The 21,274-nt window shown below is 44.0% G+C and overlaps 1 protein-coding gene across 1 annotated transcript; it reads right to left on the reverse strand.

The window, feature by feature from the left end:
* Nucleotides 1–1,906: 1,906 nt before the first annotated feature.
* Nucleotides 1,907–20,640, reverse strand: GORASP2 (golgi reassembly stacking protein 2). The gene is made up of 10 exons (XM_033168252.1): nucleotides 20,510–20,640; nucleotides 11,706–11,786; nucleotides 9,665–9,868; nucleotides 8,050–8,136; nucleotides 7,065–7,195; nucleotides 5,662–5,794; nucleotides 5,289–5,409; nucleotides 4,700–4,777; nucleotides 4,324–4,434; nucleotides 1,907–2,338 (listed from the first exon to the last, which is right to left on the reverse strand). Exons 1-10 carry the CDS (start codon nucleotides 20,570–20,572, stop codon nucleotides 1,989–1,991), a joined length of 1,359 nt encoding a protein of 452 aa, XP_033024143.1. The 5' UTR covers nucleotides 20,573–20,640; the 3' UTR covers nucleotides 1,907–1,988.
* Between the last annotated feature and the right edge of the window lie 634 nt (nucleotides 20,641–21,274).

Below are 21,274 nucleotides of genomic sequence, written 5' to 3' on the forward strand. Positions count from 1 at the left end.
TAACCAATAAACATTGATTTAAACAGATATGCTGAGTTTATCATTGATCCACCTCCCAACTCAGAGTTTTTCCATAAATCAAACTTATCTCAAGCTCCATGTCCTTTTCTGTCCCACCCGTGACAATACTTTAACATTTAATAAAATTGTCAAAAATATCTATAAAAATAAAAAATTAGTAAAATGTTCAGCATCTTATTAAGAACATAGTTTAAATTTTGGTTGTTAATTTTTATGTATATTTACATTGTTACACATGTGTGAATACCAAAAAACATGGTCCAAGTGTCCCACCCGTGACAATGGAATGGCCCAGCTGCATTATCTCCTCCTCCTCTGTGGAGCTAGTTGTAGTGTTAGCAATGAATGATCTCTGCAGCTGAGACTCAAGTGTTTCTTATTCATTACATGCTGCAGTCTGTTGAAATGAATATATGTAACCTGGACAGCTCAGTTGGTTAGAGCATGGTGCTGATAACACCAAGGCTGCAGGTTCGATCCCCATATGGCATAGCTTTATATTCCTGCATTGCAGGGAAGTGGACTTAGATGTTCCTCAGGGTTCCTTCCAGCTCTATGATTCTGTGACTGGGCAGGCAAAGGATCTTCTTTCTCTCTGCGAGGTAAGACCCCTTCCTTAAAAGAGCAGAAGCTGTCAAGCACCTGCTGTTTGCCCAACAAAGGGGTCAGTAAGGGGAGTCCTTTGGCGTACCATTCCTAGTTTCTGCTTGCCACGGTCTATGTAACGTCCAAGCCAAGCACCTCAAAGTTCAGGTACTTGTCCCACTTGTCAGCAAGTGTAGTCAGCATCTACTGAACTTATTGACACAGCCTTCCTTTTACATGAACCCTTTAAAAATGTGGCATTTGACTTAATTTGAAGACCTGCGAGACTGGTTTGCACTGCAGACAGAAGGACACAGAAGCTATTTATTCAGTAGTTAGTTGTCCTCCCACCTTGCAAAGCAGCAGTATTTATTGCCTAGAAATCAATTTAAGGTGGACATCCTACAAATACTTACTTAGGAGCATGGCTCGCTGAAATGGTGGTAGGCTTGGACTTTTCAAATCAGTCATCGGGCTTTAAAGAGAAGAGATTCTCCATCTTCTGGACCTGAGTCAAAGTTAAATCCAACTATAGCGAAATGTTTCTTCACCCCCAAAGATAGTTTGCCAACGTCCTAATGTAATAAAAGGTCTTGTTGTGTCAAAAGATAAAATTCTCGGAATTTATTGCCATTATGTAAGCTCTCTCCATACAACTATTTTTGTTTTTACAAAAGTCAAAGTTCCACCCCTCCTCCCTTTGAGCTACGTCCAACGTTAATGGGAGCATTTTCCTTCTGATTCTTCAAAACGCCTTTCGACAGTGGGCTTTATAAAGCAAAGCAGCAGAGGTTAAGGGGTAAAGGGTGGCAGAAGCTCAACAGAAAGTCAGATTTAAAATGACGCTGAACTGACAAGTCACACTCTGTGACATTTTTAATATAAACAGCTTTGAAGGACTTTATAGAGCTAAAATGTACAACCTGGACAAAAGAACTCTGTCCTCTCACAATGTTATTATTACCAGGATTCTAATTCTTGCAAAGTACAAGAATAATGGTTCTCAAATGCCACAAGCATGAACTGCTTCTTCCTTTTTACAGAAGCAAAACTTGGAGGCGGGGGGGGGGGGGGAGAAGCAAGGAGGCCTACAAAATTCAGATTAATTTTTTTTAAAAATACCTCAATATTTGGCAGTTGAGGTCTGCATATTCTTCTACCTTGATATTTTTTTTGTTTTGTTTTAAATATAAGCACTTCCTTCCCCTCTCCCCATCCCTACACCAAGCTCCCTGCAAAAACCCCAGACCCTCAGTATATTTACAGGAAACCTAACTGCAAAATACAAACTAGCATGAAGTTAATGGTAGTTTGCATTTCTTTTAATATTTATCCCACAGCTGAATAAATACACCAAGCCTGATCCAACTAAACATTTGAAGTTATGAGGATTCAGAAGCAGCTGTCTCCGTCACCAAGGATGCTGGTTTTTCATTGAATGCGGATGACCCATCCCCTCTGTCTTCAGGAGTGGACGCCTTGGCAGCAGGAGTGGTAGTAGCCATCGTCGTTGCGGTAATAAGAGGAGGAGAAGTATCCAGGATAAATGTGGAGATTTGTTCCACGCCTACTGTAGTGCCAGGATTAACAGGTAAGCTCCCTATCTGAGGAGCGGAGGATAGCAGATCTGCAGGCCGGGTAGAAACCTCAGTCACCAACGGAAACTGTGCGAGAAATTCTGGTGAGATTCCAGCAAGGTTTATGGAAGGCAAGGAAGGAAGCGGTGGCAAACCTAAGAACACGGAAAGGCAAAAAACAGATCACACACATTTACACTAGGATGTTATATGCATACACATTTCCTCCCTTAGCTTATGAAACAGATATTCATTCTAAATATGTGCTGCGATTTAGAATATTTCATGCTGAGAGCATTCAAGGCACTTCATGTTAGTAATTGGGCCTGGGCAATGTAATTGACACATCGCCCAAGACCAGTTTGGGAGCCAGAGCGTGATGGTGCCTTCACCTGGCGGCATATCACCGAGGGGGGAGGGCGCTTGCCTGCAATTCCCTCTGGGCGCTGGCAGTGGAGGGACACGATCGTGCCCAGCGCGAGGAATGAGCAGCATCAGTCCCGGCCCCACGAGGCGCCATGGTGAAATTGCCACTGCTCCCGCCGAGGCAGTTTGGCCCCAGCGCCTCGCATCTTGTTCCTCCCTCTGCTTTTGAACATCGTGATGTTGGGCTGGTGGTACATTGCAATGTTGAAAAGCTGACATTGCCCAGCCCTAGTACTAATCCTTACAGCAATGTGGTATCATCCCCAATGTTGCAGATAGGTGGCGCATGGATGGTAGGCTACCTACCAACGTGAAATTTTGGGGCGGGGTTCTTTTGCTTCACAGCTCGGTTCCCTAGCCCTTTTACTGAACTAGACATCTACCATCCTATACAGAGATGGCCATGTCTCTTATCCCCGTGCTGCGTAAACTGTAGTCAAAATCTGCCATCGTATGGAAGAGCAGCTGTTTCCCCTGCACACGGATACTTTGTGTGAGAAGGCTTCAACATTACGCCAAAGACATTCCTATACAGAAGATTTCACATTCCTTTTTGTGGCTCATGTGGTGCAAGTGAACAAACGACCATTAGCCCTCGTAAGTAACAGTACGGTGCAAACAGTTTATCATTCCGTGTCCACAACTCTCCTTTTCACACAATGACTAGAAAGCAAGACTGACTCTTTTTTTTCTCCTTCAGCACAATACAGAGTGCACGAGCCATATATTTCCAGTAAATGTGACCTAACTGGTTATGATTCACAATACATGAGAGTGTCACACCTAGTCCAGTTCTATATACATAGATTTTTTAAACTGTATGATTGCTTTTTATCACTCCCCAGCCACGACTGATTCCTATATGTCAGGCAACCCCAAACTTGGCCCTCCCGCTGTTTTGGGACTACAACTCCCATCATCCCTAGCTAACAGGACCAGTGGTCAGGGATGGTGGGAATTGTAGTCCCAAAACAGCGGGAGGGCCAAGTTTGGGGATGCCTGCTATCTGTCAACAGAAACTGTATTCAACTAAACATCAGTTTCTATTCTTTAAAATATGCTGCCTGAATATGTTAGCCCTTTAATCAGTGCAATTCTTGCCTTCAATAATACGCTTATTGCACAGGGTGAGAATGCTGACTTTGGAGCTTTCCTAGAGTCTAAATCCAACCCAAGTGGTTAATATTAACATTCACAAACATGTAAAATCTGTATGCACTTTTTTCGCTCCAGCTTTTCCTTCTTTGCCAAACCGCCATTTCAGAGTACTGCTATATGCAGGGCTGTGAATACTATGCACACAAGGAAAGAAATCAAACAGCGATCTTAACCATTTTTCATTAATAGGTCTAGCTTTGCTAGAGGGCAATGTTGTGTCCGACCCACAGGTTGGTGTATTTTTTTTTTAAGCAACCCTGCTGTCGTTCTGTGATTTTGGCAGGCATTGCCTACACACTTCCAAACATATGTACTAGAAGCTTGAACTTTGTTTTAGAAAGGAAATATGAGGTCTTCAGGGAGCTGAACTCTGCACCCTGCTCTTTCTGAACTCTTTGCAGAACTGTGCACTGTCTTCATACCAAATGTAACAATGCTATGCTCACTTGCTGCACCTCAGGCTGTGCGGTAATGAGCTGAAAGCATTGCATAACTGTACCGTACTTGTTAAGATTTGGTCTATCAAAACCCAAGAAACCAGTCTGCAGAAACTTACCAGGATGTCCTATGTCTGCTAATCCAGGACCAGGAATTAAGTGTGGGGCAGGTAAGTTAAGGTTCGGGATATTACCCAGGTTGGGAAGTCCAGTGGGTAATGGCATCAATCCTAAAAATATATGGGGAAGGAGAAAGGGAAATGAGTAACCAGGTACAGTATGGCCATTAAGATTTCAAAAGCTTGACAAATCAGATTTAAGGCAGAGCAAAAACCCAAACTTTACGAGACTGAATTTACATGTCTAAAAATCACTGGGTCAAAGGACAATTTCCATCAGGTTGGAGAAGGTTGTATTAATGCACCAGACAAGGAAAAACCCACACACTTGCTTCTCTTGAAAAGATTGTTTTGTTTTCATTGTGTTACCACCTACCTGGCAAAGTTACTGCTGGGTTAACTGGAGGAAGAGCCTGACTTGACTGGGGAGGCAATAATGGTACTGTAGGAACACCTAAAGGGGGAAAAAGGCCAACTTTCATTTCAGATGCCATCTAAATTATACCAGACAAAACTATTTGTCTATCCAGCCTAGCATCATCTGCTTCAGAACTCTCCAGGGTTACAAGCAGAGGACTTTCCTATCACCTACATCAGGCATAGGGAAACTCCGGCCCTCCAGATGTTCGGTACTACAATTCCCATCATCCCTAGCTAACAGGACCAGTGGTCAGGGATGATGGGAATTGTAGTCCCAAACATCTGGAGGGACGGAGTTTGCCTATGCCTGACCTACATGATTTCTGCACATTGCTCCCTGCTCTTTCACTGAATTCCACCTACGGGAATCAGGATCCCACCTTTCATGAAGAACAGTTCCATTCTGCAGCCCCAGGAATGTCCCACTTTGCAATGTCTTGGCACAAAGGTTAGCAAGGCCTTGGGCTGTTGTTTTTTTACCCCACGGTACTTGAGTAATTAGAACAATAAACTAAGCTCATGTCTGATGACACAAAAAGACAAACCTGTATTGAGCACGTTAGGGATAGCAGGAGTTGAGCTAATAGAAAGCCCAGCCAGAGCCTGTTCGGTTCCTGTGGTTCCAGGTGGTAATGAAGGTGGAGGGTTCACTGAAGACAGCTGAACCTTATTAAAAACAAAACAAAAGACGCCATGTTGTAGAACTGCTGCTTTAGTGGGATTCCCAAGAGCATAAAACTCTTAGTAAGGATTCAGGTTTAAGAGAGCAATAGCAAATGTATATACTTGGAAAGGGACATGCAATTGTGTCACTGCAGTATCACAGTTTTACACTACTCCTGCAGGGGTGGTAATCTGACACATCTGTTAAGGACTGGAGTGCAAGTTACAAAAATGAAATAAATTGCTGCAACTCACTTCTGTAAAACCATCTTTGAGTGGGGAAATAGGTGAACTAGACAACTGTCCTGGAAGAGAAATCTTCTTTCCCTCTTCAAAAGGGCGCGTCGGTATTCGATGCAAGTAACCATACCCAATGCCACAACCTAGGCTTTTAAAATAGAAACATATAAGGTATTAGAAAGTCCAAAACAAGGTGTTTTATCCTGGGTCCTTCACCAAAGAGTTGCTGCTTTGGAAATATACATGGTGCTTTGTCAGGATTCAACTCTAAATAGATCTAGTTCATTTATGAAGCTAGTGCACAATGTATGTTTGCCGCTGAAAGCCATAGCTAATTCAGTGGCTGCTCCAACAAGCCATGTTCTCAAAGAGACATATAAAAGACAAGATGGTAAAACAATACGAAAAACAACTGTTAACACTAAAAAGAATGACTAATGTCAACTGAATGTCTGGATGTAAAGCCACTCTTGACCTGAGCTAGGAGCCAGATGAACAGCCTTCTATAGCCAAGGCCTTCGCAGTGGTCACACCCCATCTCTTGTCATTGCTTGCCTAATCTCAAATGACACGGGGAATCTGAAGGAGGACTTCTGATGCAAATCTGTAATGCATGGGTTACTGAGGTCCCCAAGCTATGTATTCAATGATTAACTGAGAGACAAGATTCTTGAAATGAAGCACATGCACACATCCATTACAGTGGTACCTCTAGTTACGAACTTAATGCATTCCGGAGGTCCGTTCTCAACTCGAAACTGTTCTTATCCAGAGGCGTGCTTTCGCTAATGGGGCCTCTTGCTGCCGCTGCGCCACCAGCACATGATTTCCGTTCTCATCCTGGGGCAAAGTTCTCAACTTGAGGTAACTTTTCCAGGTTAGCAGAGTTTGTAACCTGAAGCGTTTGTAACTCGAGCTACCACTGTATATGAAATGCTGTTGTACTCCCATTTCGGCTCAATATACAATCCCCTTTCCAAGTCAGATATCCCAGAGAAGCCAGATATCACAAGACATCGTCAAGGTAATTGTTAACCCAATATGCGGGGGGGGGGGATCCCTATTATTACATTATCGTCAATGTATGTGAAATATGTGTTAATAAGTGTTTAATAAATGAGAACATGGAATGGCGTGGGTATCCCCTCAATCACTCATGTTTCTATACATTAGGGAGAAATTCTGGAGCATATGAGAAATTTTGCTATGCAGCAGATTCGTGCACCTGCTCTTTCCTCCCACAATTGTCATGGCACACCTTGGTCTATATACAGACAGCTGTATTAAAAAAAATGTTGGGAGTCTCAGCGCTCTGCCATCTCAAGCAGAGGACAGAACTGTATACCTATGCAACAAGTGTTCACTTAGCGTGGAAACAATCCAGAAGCTTAATATTATTTTCTATTAAGTCAACTTACCTTCCTTCACCACCCCAGGCCGAGTTTGGGGTAATGACCACTTCCCGACAATTATCAGTATCTGTGTTGTATACGTAAAGTTTTAATGGTTTGCCTTCATGAGTTTCGATAAGGGAGAATAAATCCTCGGACTGAAAGGAGAGAAAAAATGGTTATTTTTCTTTGACGTAAGCTAGTACCCTCAATAAGGGACCCAGGTGGCGCTGTGGGTTAAACCACAGTCTAGGGCTTGCTGATCAGAAGGTCGGCGGTTCGAATCCCCGCGACGGGGTGAGCTCCCGTTGCTCGGTCACAGCTCCTGCCCACTTAGCAGTTCGAAAGCACATCCAAGTGCAAGTAGATAAATAGGGACTGCTCCGGCGGGAAGGTAAACAGCGTTTCTGTGCGCTGCTCTGGTTCGCCAGAAGCGGCTTTGTCATGCTGGCCACATGACCCGGAAGCTGTCTGCGGACAAACGCCGGCTCCCTTGGCCTATAGAGCGAGATGAGCGCCGCAACCCCAGATTCGGACACGACTGGACCTAATGGTCAGGGGTCCCTTTACCTTTACCTAGTACCCTCAATATCTTAGGTCTACTACAGCCCTTCTAAACCCATTAAGCAATGCTCTAGATTCCGAAGTTGAGAACTGAGCCTGCCATTTATGCGGAAATGGAGACTGCAAAGCCGCAAAATGAATCTCCTCGGGAGTTTGCGCTAGCTCCACACAATTACAGTGAAAGAGCAAATTTCGAATTCCCAAGTTACTTATAGTTACAGGTAGGTAGCCGTGTTGGTCTGCTGTAGTCAAAACAAAATAAAAAATAAAATTCCTGGCAGGATTTTTTTTTTTTTACTTTTTATTTTGTTTCAAGTTATTTATGTCTACTCAAAGGGAAAGATCTGCACTGCAGGACACAAGGCAATCCTGAAACCATTCTCAGAACGACTTTTGAGTTAAAAATAGCCCCCGCCCTGGTTCTTTAATAAATGAAATATGTACTTACCTCATTCATGACAGTATCTGCACCAATGATGTAGTCACTATGAGGTCTGAGACCTGCAAGAGCAGCAGGTGAGTTGGATTCAACTTCCTGGTTTCAAGACATAAAATTGAGAGAAGCAGTAGAAGTTAAAACTAAAGTCAGAAAAGTTACAGAAGGCACCACCAATCTTTGGTTAAAAAACAAGCAAACAGAAACTTCAGACCAATTATGTGGGTTTTTTTTTGGGGGGGGGGTTTCCTCCCTTCTCCCTTTTCTACTGAAACTCCCTGGGCAACCTCTGGCTCAACAGTTAATGGTGCTCTTCAGTTCATGCAAAGGTGGGGGGGGGGGAAACCCGTTTGAAATGTATTTTACTAAAAATGCATCCTAGACCTGCTCTGGGTTGCCACTGCTCACCCAGTTATCCAACAAGATTTACTACACTATCCTTAGCAATAACGGGGGAAATGGGCACATGCAGGGTATAAAAAGCTGCCCCAATATACAGAACCATGACAGCAACTGAAAGCCGTATGCACATAGACTTCTGCATGTGGAACCACACATGGGCAAAACACTCCGTTTGCTGAAACAAGGTAGTGATATCTGTTGCTTGTGCACAGCCTTTAACCACAAGAACTGCATATGGAAACCTCATTTCAGCTCAGATACTATCTGCTTGACCTTGATGTGCACTAAACCGAATGATGAAAATCCTTCTGGCTTTGACAACCAACAATTTCACTCAATGAAGAAATAATTCAAGGAAATGGGCGTAATTCAGAGAAAGCTGTTGGGCTAAGTGGATGCAAGTTGCATGACACTCCAACTTCCTCTATGTGAGGTTTGGAGTTTCAGGGTTAAATAAGCTCAACAGTACACCCCTCCCACAGGGAAGATGTGTCACAACATCCGGGGTATCTGCTGTATGCGAAGCCTATGTGATTTATGTGACGCACTGTTTATTTCCTGGTCAGTCCTACTTTCGGTTTTGACCGGAGCGAAGTGGAGATGTCCTGCGTGAGCCCTGGAAAGAATGTCCGTGATTTATATGCCTGTAAATAAAGCTTGCTTGACTTGAATCAAGCTAGACTGTGTGGGAGTTTATTGCTGGCAAGAAAGGCACACATACCGTTGCCCAAGAAGAAGTTTGAACAACTCTGCAAAAGCACTGGAGAAGCAGAGAAACGCAGCAGGAAGCGTAGCTGGACACCACTCCAAGTGCTATACTGGTTTGGAGGCTTTTCCAGTTAAAACCAAAAGCCCCAACACTCGAGGACTTGTGCAAACTCCCTCTGGACTGCTCCAACAGCAATCCTACTCACTATTAAAAACGTGTAAATCCCGTTAGAACTAGAAGCATCTGCACATCCAGATTTGCAGGGAATTATGTTTGCAAGCAAAGCAAGCGCTCTGCTACTGAGCCACAGAGAGGGGCCATGGTTCAGTAGTAAAGCACACACATCCTTTTACATGCCAAGGGTCACGGGTTCAATCCCTGGTCTCTCCAGGTAGGAGTGGGAGAGACTCCATGCAGAGCTGCGACCAGCAGAAAATATCGAGCCAAGAATGCCCTCTTGCTTGACTTCCTCTATGGCAGCATAACGCAGAAAAGCATCTACCTGCTTCTACTTACCAGCACATGCCACACATTCTCGTTGGCCCCGTCAAAGCTGCAGAAACGAATGCTGACTCCCAGTAGGCCTTGCCCACCCCAGAGGTTGCTGGGAGTTACCGAAGTCTCTCTGAGCTCCAGGGTTTTGCTGCTGTATACTAGCATCTTCACGGGCTTCTCCACATTCGCTTTCAACAGATCCTTGAGCGTGTCATTGTCTTTGTTCTAGGAAAGGCATATAGGTATTATTTTCAAGGTTCCTTTGCGATTACATTCTTTGCTGCAGTGGCATACAGTGGAACCTCGAGTTGCGGACATAATCCGTCCCGGAGGCACATCTGCAACTCAAAGCTTTCACATCCAGAAGCTCCACATCTGCGCACGGCGTGACTTAGCGCTTTCGCGCATGGCATGTGATTTAGCGCTTCTGTGCATGCGCGAGCGGCGAAACCCGGAAGTAACCGTTCCGGTACTTCCGGGTTGCAGCGGGACGCAACTTGAAAAGACGTAAGCTGAAGCGGACGCAACATGAAGTATGACTGTATAAGCACTTTAAAGTTTCAGACTGGAAAATTATAGAGAGGAAAAAATGATTTAAAAAAAACACATTTGGGTATAGGAATCCTTGCTCATTAAAGCAATGTGGGGTCTAGCTCAATGGCATGAAAAATGATGAGACACCTGTGCAACCAAGGAACTCTGTGGCACTATAAGAAATATACTAGGGCAAATATTTAGAGCTGAAAGGGCAGGCTACTTCTATGCTCTTTGCTGCTGATGGTGTTTGGAGCCACAAGCATGTCATGTAGCCCACCCCACGTTCCCAGCACTAAAGGTTCTAGTGGCAGAAGTATTAAGTTCCTGCATTTTAAGAACTCAACCCTCTTAATTAAAAGGCTTCTTCTTGGACTGCAATCAGTCCCCTTAATGTTTAGCTAATTCAAATTCTCACGTTCATGCTCTGAGCTTGAATGAGGCAGATCGCCACAAAAGTTGTACTCTGGCGACAAAAATATTGGGTTGGATCTAGACTAAATTAGATGAAGTCCCATTGGCTTCGAAAGGACAAGCCATGATTCTAGCTGCACTGATTTCAAAGGGATTTAAGTGCAGCTAAGTGTGGAGCCAATCAATTCTCTCAGTTTTGAAGACAGCTATTATTGGATTTGTATGCTTTGTTATGCTTTACATTGAAGACATAATACAATATGTGCAAAGAAGTCCTATTTGAATATTTGGTGCCATTCAAAAAATAAATAAATACCTGACTTAACATTCCTGGAAGCGGGATGAAACGGTAATACTGGTAATGTTGCAAAGTAAGAAAGATATCACAAGTTCATCGTCCATATCTGTTATACCTGCACAAATTCTTCGCTGCTAATTATTCCCAATATCCTTCATTTCAGCTCCCCTGCTTCTTCCTACAACTTTCACTGGTATAGAGAAAATGAAACTGGGATACTTCTGTTCTACTAGTCTCTTCCTCTCCAGAAGGCATAGGGAAAAAATCCAGACAGAACCACTGTCTTTCAATCAGACACCCCAACTTTGTTTTAATACAGGCATCCTCAAACTCAGCCCTCCAGATGTTTTGAGACTACAATTGCCATCATCCCTGATCACTGGTCCTGGGAGCTAGGGATCATGGGAGTTGTAGGTCAAAAACATCTGGAGGGCCGAGTTTGAGAAAGCCTGTTCTAATATAATCATACGAAAGGTTCCAGGGCAGGAGGATAGGAACCAAAAATATCTTCTTTCATCAATGACCCATTGTTATGGATTTATGCCTGGAGTGTTGTGCTTCTGTTGGCTACTGCAACTCAAAAGCCACGGAGAGCCTAAAATAGCTAACATAATTTGAACCTCACTCAAAAATACTCTTAAGGTGGATCACGACCGTTTTTTTTTATTTTATTGCGAGGAGCTCTCCCTGGACTAAATCCAGCAAAACACATAAAACATACATTATCAGGTTGTAAAGAGAATTGATTTCTGGTTCTCAGATATGCACCATACAAGCCTAAAATCCACGGCAACTTTAATTCAGGAATTAACTTACCAGTCTTGAACCATTAATTGAAACAATGAAATCAAAGAATGGCTCCAGTCCAGCTCTATGTCCTGGTGAATTTTCTTGCACCTGCAAAAACAAACATTACAAGAAAAATGGGTTTGATAGCCAGTGGAAAAAGCCTGAAATTTCCAGCCAGGGACCCTATAAGGCAGTCACTAGATTGCTGGAAAAAAAACACCAGTAAGGTTGCATGATGATGTAAATGTCCATCACTCTTTCTCATGTCAAATCCTTCTTCCCAGGCACCCAGTATTAAAGGATACTTCACCTCAACAGAGGAGGTAGCAAGAAAGCCAACCTCTATTGTTTGTTAGAAAGTATGGCTGACCAAGCCCTGCCAAAATGTATGGTTCCCTATTCTCAAGCCAACAATGTCACAGCGACCTTAGAAAATCCAAAATTGGAGATGGCAGCTCAAGGGTATTGGCAGCCTTTGAAAACCAGCTCTAATTAACTTTTAAAGAAACGTAGCCTGTGCTGTGCCTCTTCTGTCATCAGGCCCTGACAAAAAGTTACGGTACTGTAAATTAAAGTAGTGCAAACAAAATGCACACAAACTGTAGAATCCATTACATCCCATGGAATCTTTTAGAAATAAAGAACAAGCTTGCCTTATCTGGAGTGAATAGCTGTTAGTAGCATAGGAAGGCAATCTCAGGGAACTTCCTAGGATCAGGAAGTAGGAAAATAAAAAGCAAAGATGGACCCAAATAAGTCATTTTGCCAACCCACAGCGTATGCAGGAATGACAGGACAAGGCTGGCTTGCATGTTAGTCTAATCTAAGTAGATTATTTTTAAATTTCACAATTCAGTGAAGCAGCTAAAGGGAAAAGACTAGCAAAATACTGACCTTAATTAGACTGAGCAAAGTGTTGTCCAGAGAACATTTTCAATGGAAAAATAAAGGGATCTAATAGGGATAGCAGAATGTTCCCTGAAAAATGGAAAAAGCTTACTTTCAAAGTGTTGGTGCTGACCTTTAAAGCCAGGCCTATATGGCCTCAGACCAGTATACCTGAAGGAGCGTCTCCACCCCCATCGTTCAGCCCGGACACTGAGGTCCAGCTCTGAGGGCTTCTGGTGGTTCCCTCACTGTGACAAGTGAGATTACAGGGAACCAGGCAGAGGGCCTTCTCGGTAGTGGCACCCGCCCTGTGGAACGCCTTCCCATTAGATGTCAAGGAAATAAACAACTATCTGACTTTTAGAAGACACCTGAAGGCAGCCCTGTTTAGGGAAGTTTTTAATGTTTGATCTTTCATCGCTTTTATTGTTATTATTAATATTCTGTTGGGAGCTGCCCAGAGTGCTTGGGGAAACCCAGCCAGATGGGCAGGGTATAAATAACATATTACTACTACTACTACACTGTTTAGTTGCTATTACTCAAAAGTAGTTTCATTAACACTGGCTGCATGATGACATTCCCCAACCACTAGGAAGTCTGCTTGGGCTTTTGAAATTTCTCCAGATATTTCTGACATACTTTCAAGCCCATCTTCACAACAAATTCTGTTAGGACTGATAAGCTGCTAAAGTGGATTTATTTACATATCTGCCTTAAATATGTTTTCTTAAGAGGTAGATCTATTAATTTCAATGCGACTGTGTTAGAGCTTTAGGGTTAACTGCTATGCATCTAGTATGTGAGAATTTGGAGTTCAGTTCAAGTGACTCAAGTTACCACCTTCAAAAAAAGCTTTTAAAAGGACTTTTCCAGAACATTTATCAGCTGCAAAATGCTGAAGAGAGATTTTTCTTTTGTAGTGCAGAGGAAGCCGAATGCAATAAAATGTTTCTACAAAATATCTGCAGTAAAGGCAATTCTTCAGTTAGTACCATGAAAATTGATTGTCAGATTGCTTTAAAAATATATTAAAATATTATAGGATTCCAATGAACTCTTTCAGAAACAACCTACCGTATTTTTTCAGGAGAAAAGGCTTTGTACCGTATTTTTCGCTCCATAGAACGCACCGGACCATAGGGCGCACCTCATTTTTAGAGGAGGAAACAAGGGAAAAAAATATTTTTCTGGTTTTCCTCCTCTAAAAGCCCTTTTTTGTGTTGTTGTTTTTTTTGAGGATCAGCTAAAAGTTTTGCAGCTTTTTTGCAAAGGGAAAAGCCCTGGCTTTTTTGAGGATCAGCTAAAAGTTTTGCAGCTGTTTTTGCAAAGGCAAAAGGCTTTTTTAGGATCAGCTAAAAGTTTTGCAGCTTTTTTTGCAAAGGGAAAAGCCCTGGTTTTTTCCCCCTGAGAATCAGCTAGGTTTTGCAGCTTTTTTTGCAAAGGGGGAAAAGCAAAGCTCCTTTTGCAAAGGGGGAAAAGCAAAGAGGAAAAGCCCCATTTTTATGAGGTTTAACTCACATTTCTGAAAAATCTTAAGGAAAGGGAGCCATTTCTACAGTTTCCAGACAGATAATCTAATCAGCCAGTCACATGTCACTGGGGAAACAAACAACCTCCCTCTGCAGCACATTCAACAAAGGAGGGCGGGGCTGAAAGGGAGCCGGGACTCTTATCTCTCTCCCGATCTCTTGCTGATCAGCTGCTGAGCGGGTCTTTTCAACACTCCCTTTTCTCTTTGTAAAATAAAAAGCATGATCCTCTTTTGGCCCCTGGGCAATTCAGCTCCAGGGACCACCATTCGCTCCATAAGACGCACAGATATTTCCCCTTAATTTTTAGGAGGAAAAAAGTGCGTCTTATGGAGCAAAAAATACGGTAAGTGAATTGATCCAATGGTTACAAGAAAATAAATCACCTATACCAGGGGTTGCCAAACTTACCTGGCCTCAGGCCGGTTCCTCCAGCGCCGATCGCGCGGCGGGCTGGAGGAGCGCGTGCGCGCATGCTATTTCTGGCGCACTTTCGGGTCGTGGAGCACCGGAAATAGCTTGTGCGCACGCACGCAAGTGTCATTTCTGGCGCACTTTCAGGTCTGCGGAGGCCGTGCGCACAAGCTATTTCTGGCACTCTGCAACCCGAAAGTGGGTAGCTGCGCCGCACCGGTAAGAGCAGGCGGTGGGGGTTGCCGGGGGCTGGAAAACTGAATCCCTCGGGCCGTATCCGGCCTGCGGGCCTTAGTTTGGGGGAAGCCTGACTTATACTGAACAGTGATCCCCTGCCCCATTGGTACAGCTAGTCAATTGTTTTAGCTTATTTTATAACCATTCCTTTCTAGACCAGTTGTAACAGAAGAGCTGATGAAAAAGCAATAAATAAATAAATAAATAAATAAATAAATAATACCCCAAACCAACACAAAACCTTGCATTAATGTACTTCTTTTAAACCTCTTCGGCATAAAATTACTTGACATGCAAGAAAACCTGAAGCCGTTATTTTTCCCTACTGTTAAGTAATATTGCAAAATCAATACAGAATATGCACATCACTTTTTAACTACCACGAGCAGGTCTTATGAGGACCTCTGGTTGCTTCAGTATTCCATTTGCAAAGTACAGATATGCATATATTTCAACACTGTACAAGACTGTATATGCAGGAATTAAATATCGCATACAAGCTAAATATTCTGCAACCACTTCTTCCAGTTTCTCCCAGGTTTAACAGGGCTCTTCCCCCTGTTTATTCCTAGCTTTCCAAATAAAAACTTGTTTTAAGTTCAGGCTTTGGTGGACCTCCAGAGAAAAGCATCAAAGGTATACATACACATGCTCTCTCTGAAAATCAGCTCCTTGCTCAGCAGGAAGCTGGTACACATTCTGCAAGCATGGATGGAACAGCCTTCCAAACGGCTTACCCCAGATATACCTATTTTAGATGTCTATGGGACAAAAAGTGGAAAATCACTCACTAAACAGGACAGGCAAAGAGTACTCCTGGTTAATGCCATGACTGAGATTCCAGAGCAACTGAGCTGTGAGCTCAGTCTGATATGGCAAGAGTAAGAACTGCTGAACTCCATCCATCCACTTTCCATTAACAGCTTGCTACATTTCCTTTTAATAGTGCCACTGCAAGAAATGAAGCCTCTCCAAAGAGGTGAGCTGGTGGTACCTCATGCCATATTAATCCACAACTTCACTCAGCAGCTTCACAAACATGAAACAGTAAAGGATGAGCCTCCCCTTTCTGTCCCAACCAAGTCTTATAGGGGATTCCCAGGCACTAACTGGAACCTCACTGCCAAGAATGAACCTCACTTGCTTAAGCAGAGGCAAATACTGCCTTCTAGGTTCTTGTTGTTGTTCAGTCGTGTCCGACTCTTCGTGACCCCATGGACAAGAGCACGCCAGGCACGCCTATCCTTCAGTGCCTCTTGCAGTTTGGCCAAACTCATGTTAGTAGCTTCAAGAACACTGTCCAACCATCTCATCCTCTGTCGTCACCTTCTCCTTGTGCCCTCCATCTTTCCCAACATCAGGGTCTTTTCTAGGGAGTCTTCTAGGTTCTACTGTGTTGTTAATGTTTCAGTCTATGAAACTTTGGTAATGTCTATTCATTTGCTGCCAATTTCTAAGCGAAAGCACTTCAGATCTAGAGCTGGAAAGCAGCAGTTGGGAGAACGTCCAACTTCTTCTTTTCAGGGAGGTGCTGACAAACAAGAGCACAAGAGACACAGCACCACCTTGCAGCTTTCCTGCAACACTGGTATATGAGTGCTGCAACCCCATATAATGTGTTCAACAACATGTTCAATAATGCATCAAGATTTTAGGCAAGAATTCACCTGACAAGTCCCCTCAGCGGAAGCATTGAATAAGAACTTCCATGTGCGCAATGGGGTTCTCGCCTCCCGGTTCCCACTGGCTCAGCAGATGTATGGGCCTGGATGTATGGGCCTAGAATAGATAACCCCTGGAACAGTGTGCAGGGGTAGGAGAGGGGCAGTTATGGATAGTGCAATGCTGAATTCCTCCCTTTCTCTTTGCCAGAGGGAAAACAATTAAAGAACAAAATAAACACCTTCAACAGTATACTGTATCAATAATATTCCTCAAATTATTATGCATTATAAAGGATGAAATTAAATACAGAACTGTAGCCATAGCGTCCGACGTTAGGGCTCAAACAACACATTAAGATTACTTCTTGCTATCTCAAGGGCTCAGGGAAAATTATAAGAGACCCTTCTCACTTCGTTCTAAGTAGGCGATGATATGCATTAGATAGTAACCAAAGTGGCTTGCTCATATCTCAAGTAAGATTATGAACCTAGTCGTTCCCCATCCACTACACCACATTAGCTCACAAACACACTGTCAGCACCTACACACACTGGGGCAAGACTCTAGGTATTACTCTTCTACAAAACAGAACTTTACTATGTGGCAAACTATTTTGGCGACTATCTTCAGTACCATACAAGTTGGGCAAGAACATCTTGGTAGGGGAGATCACATTAGTAATTAAGAAGCAGCTTTCAAAATGTGACTCAATGAAGGGTGAGCCATAATTTCTTTCGACAAAATGACAGGCCTTGAGATGCTGTAAACCGTCAAACAACTAAGCAAAGCGGGTAAACAGAAGCACACATCCGAGTTGCTCGAATGTTTTACTTATGGTTAACTGATGCTGTTTTAAATTTTGTTTCTGCCTACATTTCAATACTGTAGTTACATTCCCTGTACCACATATAGCTAACAAGGGACACAGGTGGCACTGTGGTCTAAACCTCTGAGCCTCTTTAGCCTGCCAATTGGAAGGACAGCAGTTCAAATCTGCGGTATGGGGTGAGCTCCCGTGGCTCTGACCCAGCTTCTGCCAACCTAGCAGTTCGAAAGCACACCAGTGCAAGTAGATAAATGGGTACCGCTGTGGCGGGAAGGTAAGCAGTGTTTCCGAGTGCTCTGGCTTTCGCCAGTGTTCTGTCGCGCCAAAAGCAGTTTAGTCATGCTGGCCACATGACCAGGAAAGCTGTATGTGGACAAAAGCTGGTTCCCTCAGCCTGAAAAGCAAGATGAGCGCTGCCCCTATGGTTGCCTTTGACTGGTTTTAACTGTCCAGGGGCCATTTACCTTTACCATATAGCTAACAACTATGGGTTTCTTCAGGTGGAAAGTGATTATTCCAAATATAAAAATAAACGAGTTTCTGCAGCACTGTGACATTCCTTTTTCACACTTACAGCTTTTCCTTACAGACTCAGGACAATACAATATCAAACAGTCATTGGTCATATTTGAGTGTGCTTTGAAACACCAAGGATAAAATGCTATGAATACATTACACAAACATTGGTATAGAAATTATATTCATGTGCTACCAATTAACTTTTTCTGGGGGAATTGCTTTGAAGTTAACTGGATTGTCCATCCTTAACTTATGCCTTACCTGGTCTGCATTGGACTAGAACAATGAAAGTAGCAAGGATCTTACAAAAGATCCTTATCTCTCTTATATTTCCTCACACAGTGAAAAATGAGTAACTGAAATCAAGTAAAGTTATTCATCTTGAGATGAAACACCTGATAAATGAGCTCTACAAAGAAGTTTCAATGGAGTGAAAGTTCTGATACTGAAATCAGCCACTATTTCCAACTTTCATAGTTAGCTTGAAGATAATGAACTAAAAACTGGATAATATATCTTCGAATACACCGTTATTTGTGCAGGAAATAAAGCAAGATTTTCTATTATGAACAAATGCAATTTTAGAAATATAAAGATGTAACTTCTCCATTATACTCATGAAAAGAACACTCATGATGTTCACAGTGGAGAATTTGAGGTCTTCATATTAGTAAACAACTAAGAAAAGGAATTAATTTTTTAATCTTCAGTGATGAATATTCACTTGCATCACCTTAATGACTAACAAATCTATTGTGGCATAAATGTCTGAACTATAGTCCACTTCATCAGATGCATATTTTGAGTTACAGATATATATACACACACAGTTTGGAGGGAACGTAAGCAATGATATCAGAACAAATTATAATGTAGAAAGCACAAAGAGTGGTAATTACATTATTAACAGTGGCCACTGTTGAAGGTTAGTAACATAATTATCACCATTTGTACTTTCTGCATTTCACTTATTTCATACCAGTGTTTGCACAGCCTAAACATACCCCAAGCATATATACACCTGAAACTCAGGATGACACTTTATGCAGCTAATGAAGTTGGCTGTAACCAAAAAATGCTTCTTATATCATTTTTAAAAGTGTTAGTTTTTAAGGTGCCAAAATACCCTTTGTAGGGTTGGTTTTTTTCTTTTTCTTTTTCCTCCAAGACTAAAAGCTTCTCCACACTTCTGCTTTTCCTGTGCCTAGAAAGCATGGGTCCAAGAGATTTTCTGCTTCTCTCATTCAGGTCCAAGCCACTTTTCATTTATCCCGCCACTTTCCCCGGGAAAACCTATTGAGAAAAACCTATTGAGATTTGTTCTGATTCAGCAGTAAACAGCGGGTTTTCCCAAGTGACAAGTGTGAGGACGAATCCTACCAAGGCTATCCATCTGGAAAATATTAGCTTTTGACAATTCTACGAAATGTTCTTCTTGGTTCAACACATCCCCAAGAGAAGGAAGGCAGATCACACTGGACACTTCAGAAGCATCAAGATCATAATCTTCCTTACAGGATCTTAAGACTACAGCATCAGACACCATCTCTTTCGGAGAATTATAATTGAACGACACCGTTAAGTTACTCAAGTGATGGAAATAAAGATACCCGACATGTAGACTATGCAGTAAAATGGAATGCATTAGTAGCACAATCAAAACAGGGACCAAAGCTAGACAGAAGCAGCATATCAAAGGTGGGCTAGTTTGGGCTAAGAAAACTCTGGGAAAGTATATAGATAGAAATGGTGTGGGGCATAGCATGCCATTACACTCCCAATCCAAAATGTACTCAACAAGCAGCGTGACCTGCTTCTGAAAAAGGCTATATACTGTATAGGAGCAGACCGGTGGTCACTGTTCAAAGTGACTGTGCCCCAAAAGTTACAGAGGTGCAGAAGGCTGGCAGGAGATTCTCTCTAAGAGAATCATCAATGTACTGTAATGGTTAAAATCCTGCTTGCAAGTTCTTTACCCATGCGGTTCCCTCAAAGCGCCAATGTGGGGTAGCGTGCGCAGAGTGTTCAACTAAGGTCTGGAAGACCAGGGTTCGAAACCTCTCCTCCGCCAGGCAACTCACCAGTCCTTCATCTCTCTGCCTTAGCCAGCCTCATGGGGCTGTTGTGAGAAGAAACCGAAGGAGGAAGGCAGGGAGAGAACCACTTACCAGCTTCTTAAGACTGAAGGTATAATAAACACAACATCAAGAAGACGACGGTTCGACCCACCCCAACCCACTTCTCTCCCCAGCAGCACATACTCGACCACGCAGCCCAACAAAAGCGGCTCTCTCTTCCAAGTTTAAAGGAGGGCAGCTCCCTCCCCACACAAAACACCCTGTTCTGGAAAGGCAAGGCGGAGAAACGATCAGCTTGCAGAGGGCTGGGCTTGTGCGGGGATGGCGGTGGCGGGAAAGCCATTTTTGTTCCTCTGTCTGTCTAACACTGGAGGGCACAGGGAGACGATCGGCTGTGGGCACGATTCCTGCATTGCAGAGGCGGCGGGGCTGGACTAGATGACCCTCTCGACCCCGTTTCCCAACTCTTACGGGTCTGTTCTATTTTATCCTCCTCTCTCGCCGCCCTCGCCCCGTTCCCAGCCAGCCAGGCAGGCAGGCCGAAGCCCCCCACCCCACGCGTCTTCCTCCCTCGCGCATTCCCACATACACGCCTCCCCCGCCCGCGCGCATTCCCACGTACACGCCTTTTCTCTCCCCCCCTCCCCTTGCACGCCCAGCGTCTTCTCTTACTCGCAGGACGTGGTAGCCCTCGGTGCCCCCGCCGGGGATCTCCACGCTCTGAGAGGAGCCCATGGCTCAGGCCCGGAGGACGCTGAGGAAGCGGCGGCGGCGGCGGCGGCGGCTGGAACGGGGAGGGGGCGGTTGTTCTCAGCACACACGCGCGCCCCGCCCTCGCCCGGCTCCTCCTCCTCCTCTTCGCCGCCACCGTCACAGTATTAAGGACGTGGCACTCCGTCGGGCCGGGGCCGCCGGGTGCGCAGTTGGCTGAGGGTGGGGAGGGAAGGAGAAAAAGGGCACACACAGAGAGGAGGCGCCGCCGCCGCCGCCGCCGCTCCTGCGACAGCGCCACCTGCTGGGCGCAAGCGCTCCCTCTCTCTCTCTGTCTCACACACACACACACCTATGCACACCAGCAGGGCAGGAAGGAAGACGGCTCACCCGTCTCGCCCCGCGGTTGCTTGTGGGAAGTCAGCCGGAAGAGGAATTAAATAAAAGGGGCCGTTTGTACGGCGCCCCGCGAGGGACGCAATTGTCGACAGCTGCGCTTGGGTCGTCGCGCGTCGTCGCCTCGCTAGCCGGAAAGGAGTTCTTGCCGTAAGATGCCGTGGAGCGGCGCGGCTACCGTAGTTGCTCCTGCCTCCGCCGCTGTTGGCTGGGACTACTAATGGGATGGACCACAACACTGGGATCGCTTCTTTTAGATTATTCCCGTGACTTTTGTTTGGGGCTTTGTATGTGGGATTATTATTATTATTATTATTATATTTTATTTTA

The sequence above is a fragment of the Lacerta agilis genome, chromosome 1 (assembly GCF_009819535.1).
Source record: "Lacerta agilis isolate rLacAgi1 chromosome 1, rLacAgi1.pri, whole genome shotgun sequence".
Classification (NCBI taxonomy): Eukaryota; Metazoa; Chordata; class Lepidosauria; order Squamata; family Lacertidae; genus Lacerta; species Lacerta agilis.

Bases quoted from the DNA above. Each gene is read 5' to 3' on its own strand.
- GORASP2 (XM_033168252.1), bottom strand. From the start codon at position 20,572: ATGGGCTCCTCTCAGAGCGTGGAGATCCCCGGCGGGGGCACCGAGGGC. The intron at 5,410-5,661 runs GTGAGTTGCAGC...GTTTTTAATAAG, and splicing joins TCAAAGATGGTTTTACAGAA to GTTCAGCTGTCTTCAGTGAA. The intron at 4,778-5,288 runs GTTTGTCTTTTT...TTCCCCCTTTAG, and splicing joins CCCTAACGTGCTCAATACAG to GTGTTCCTACAGTACCATTA.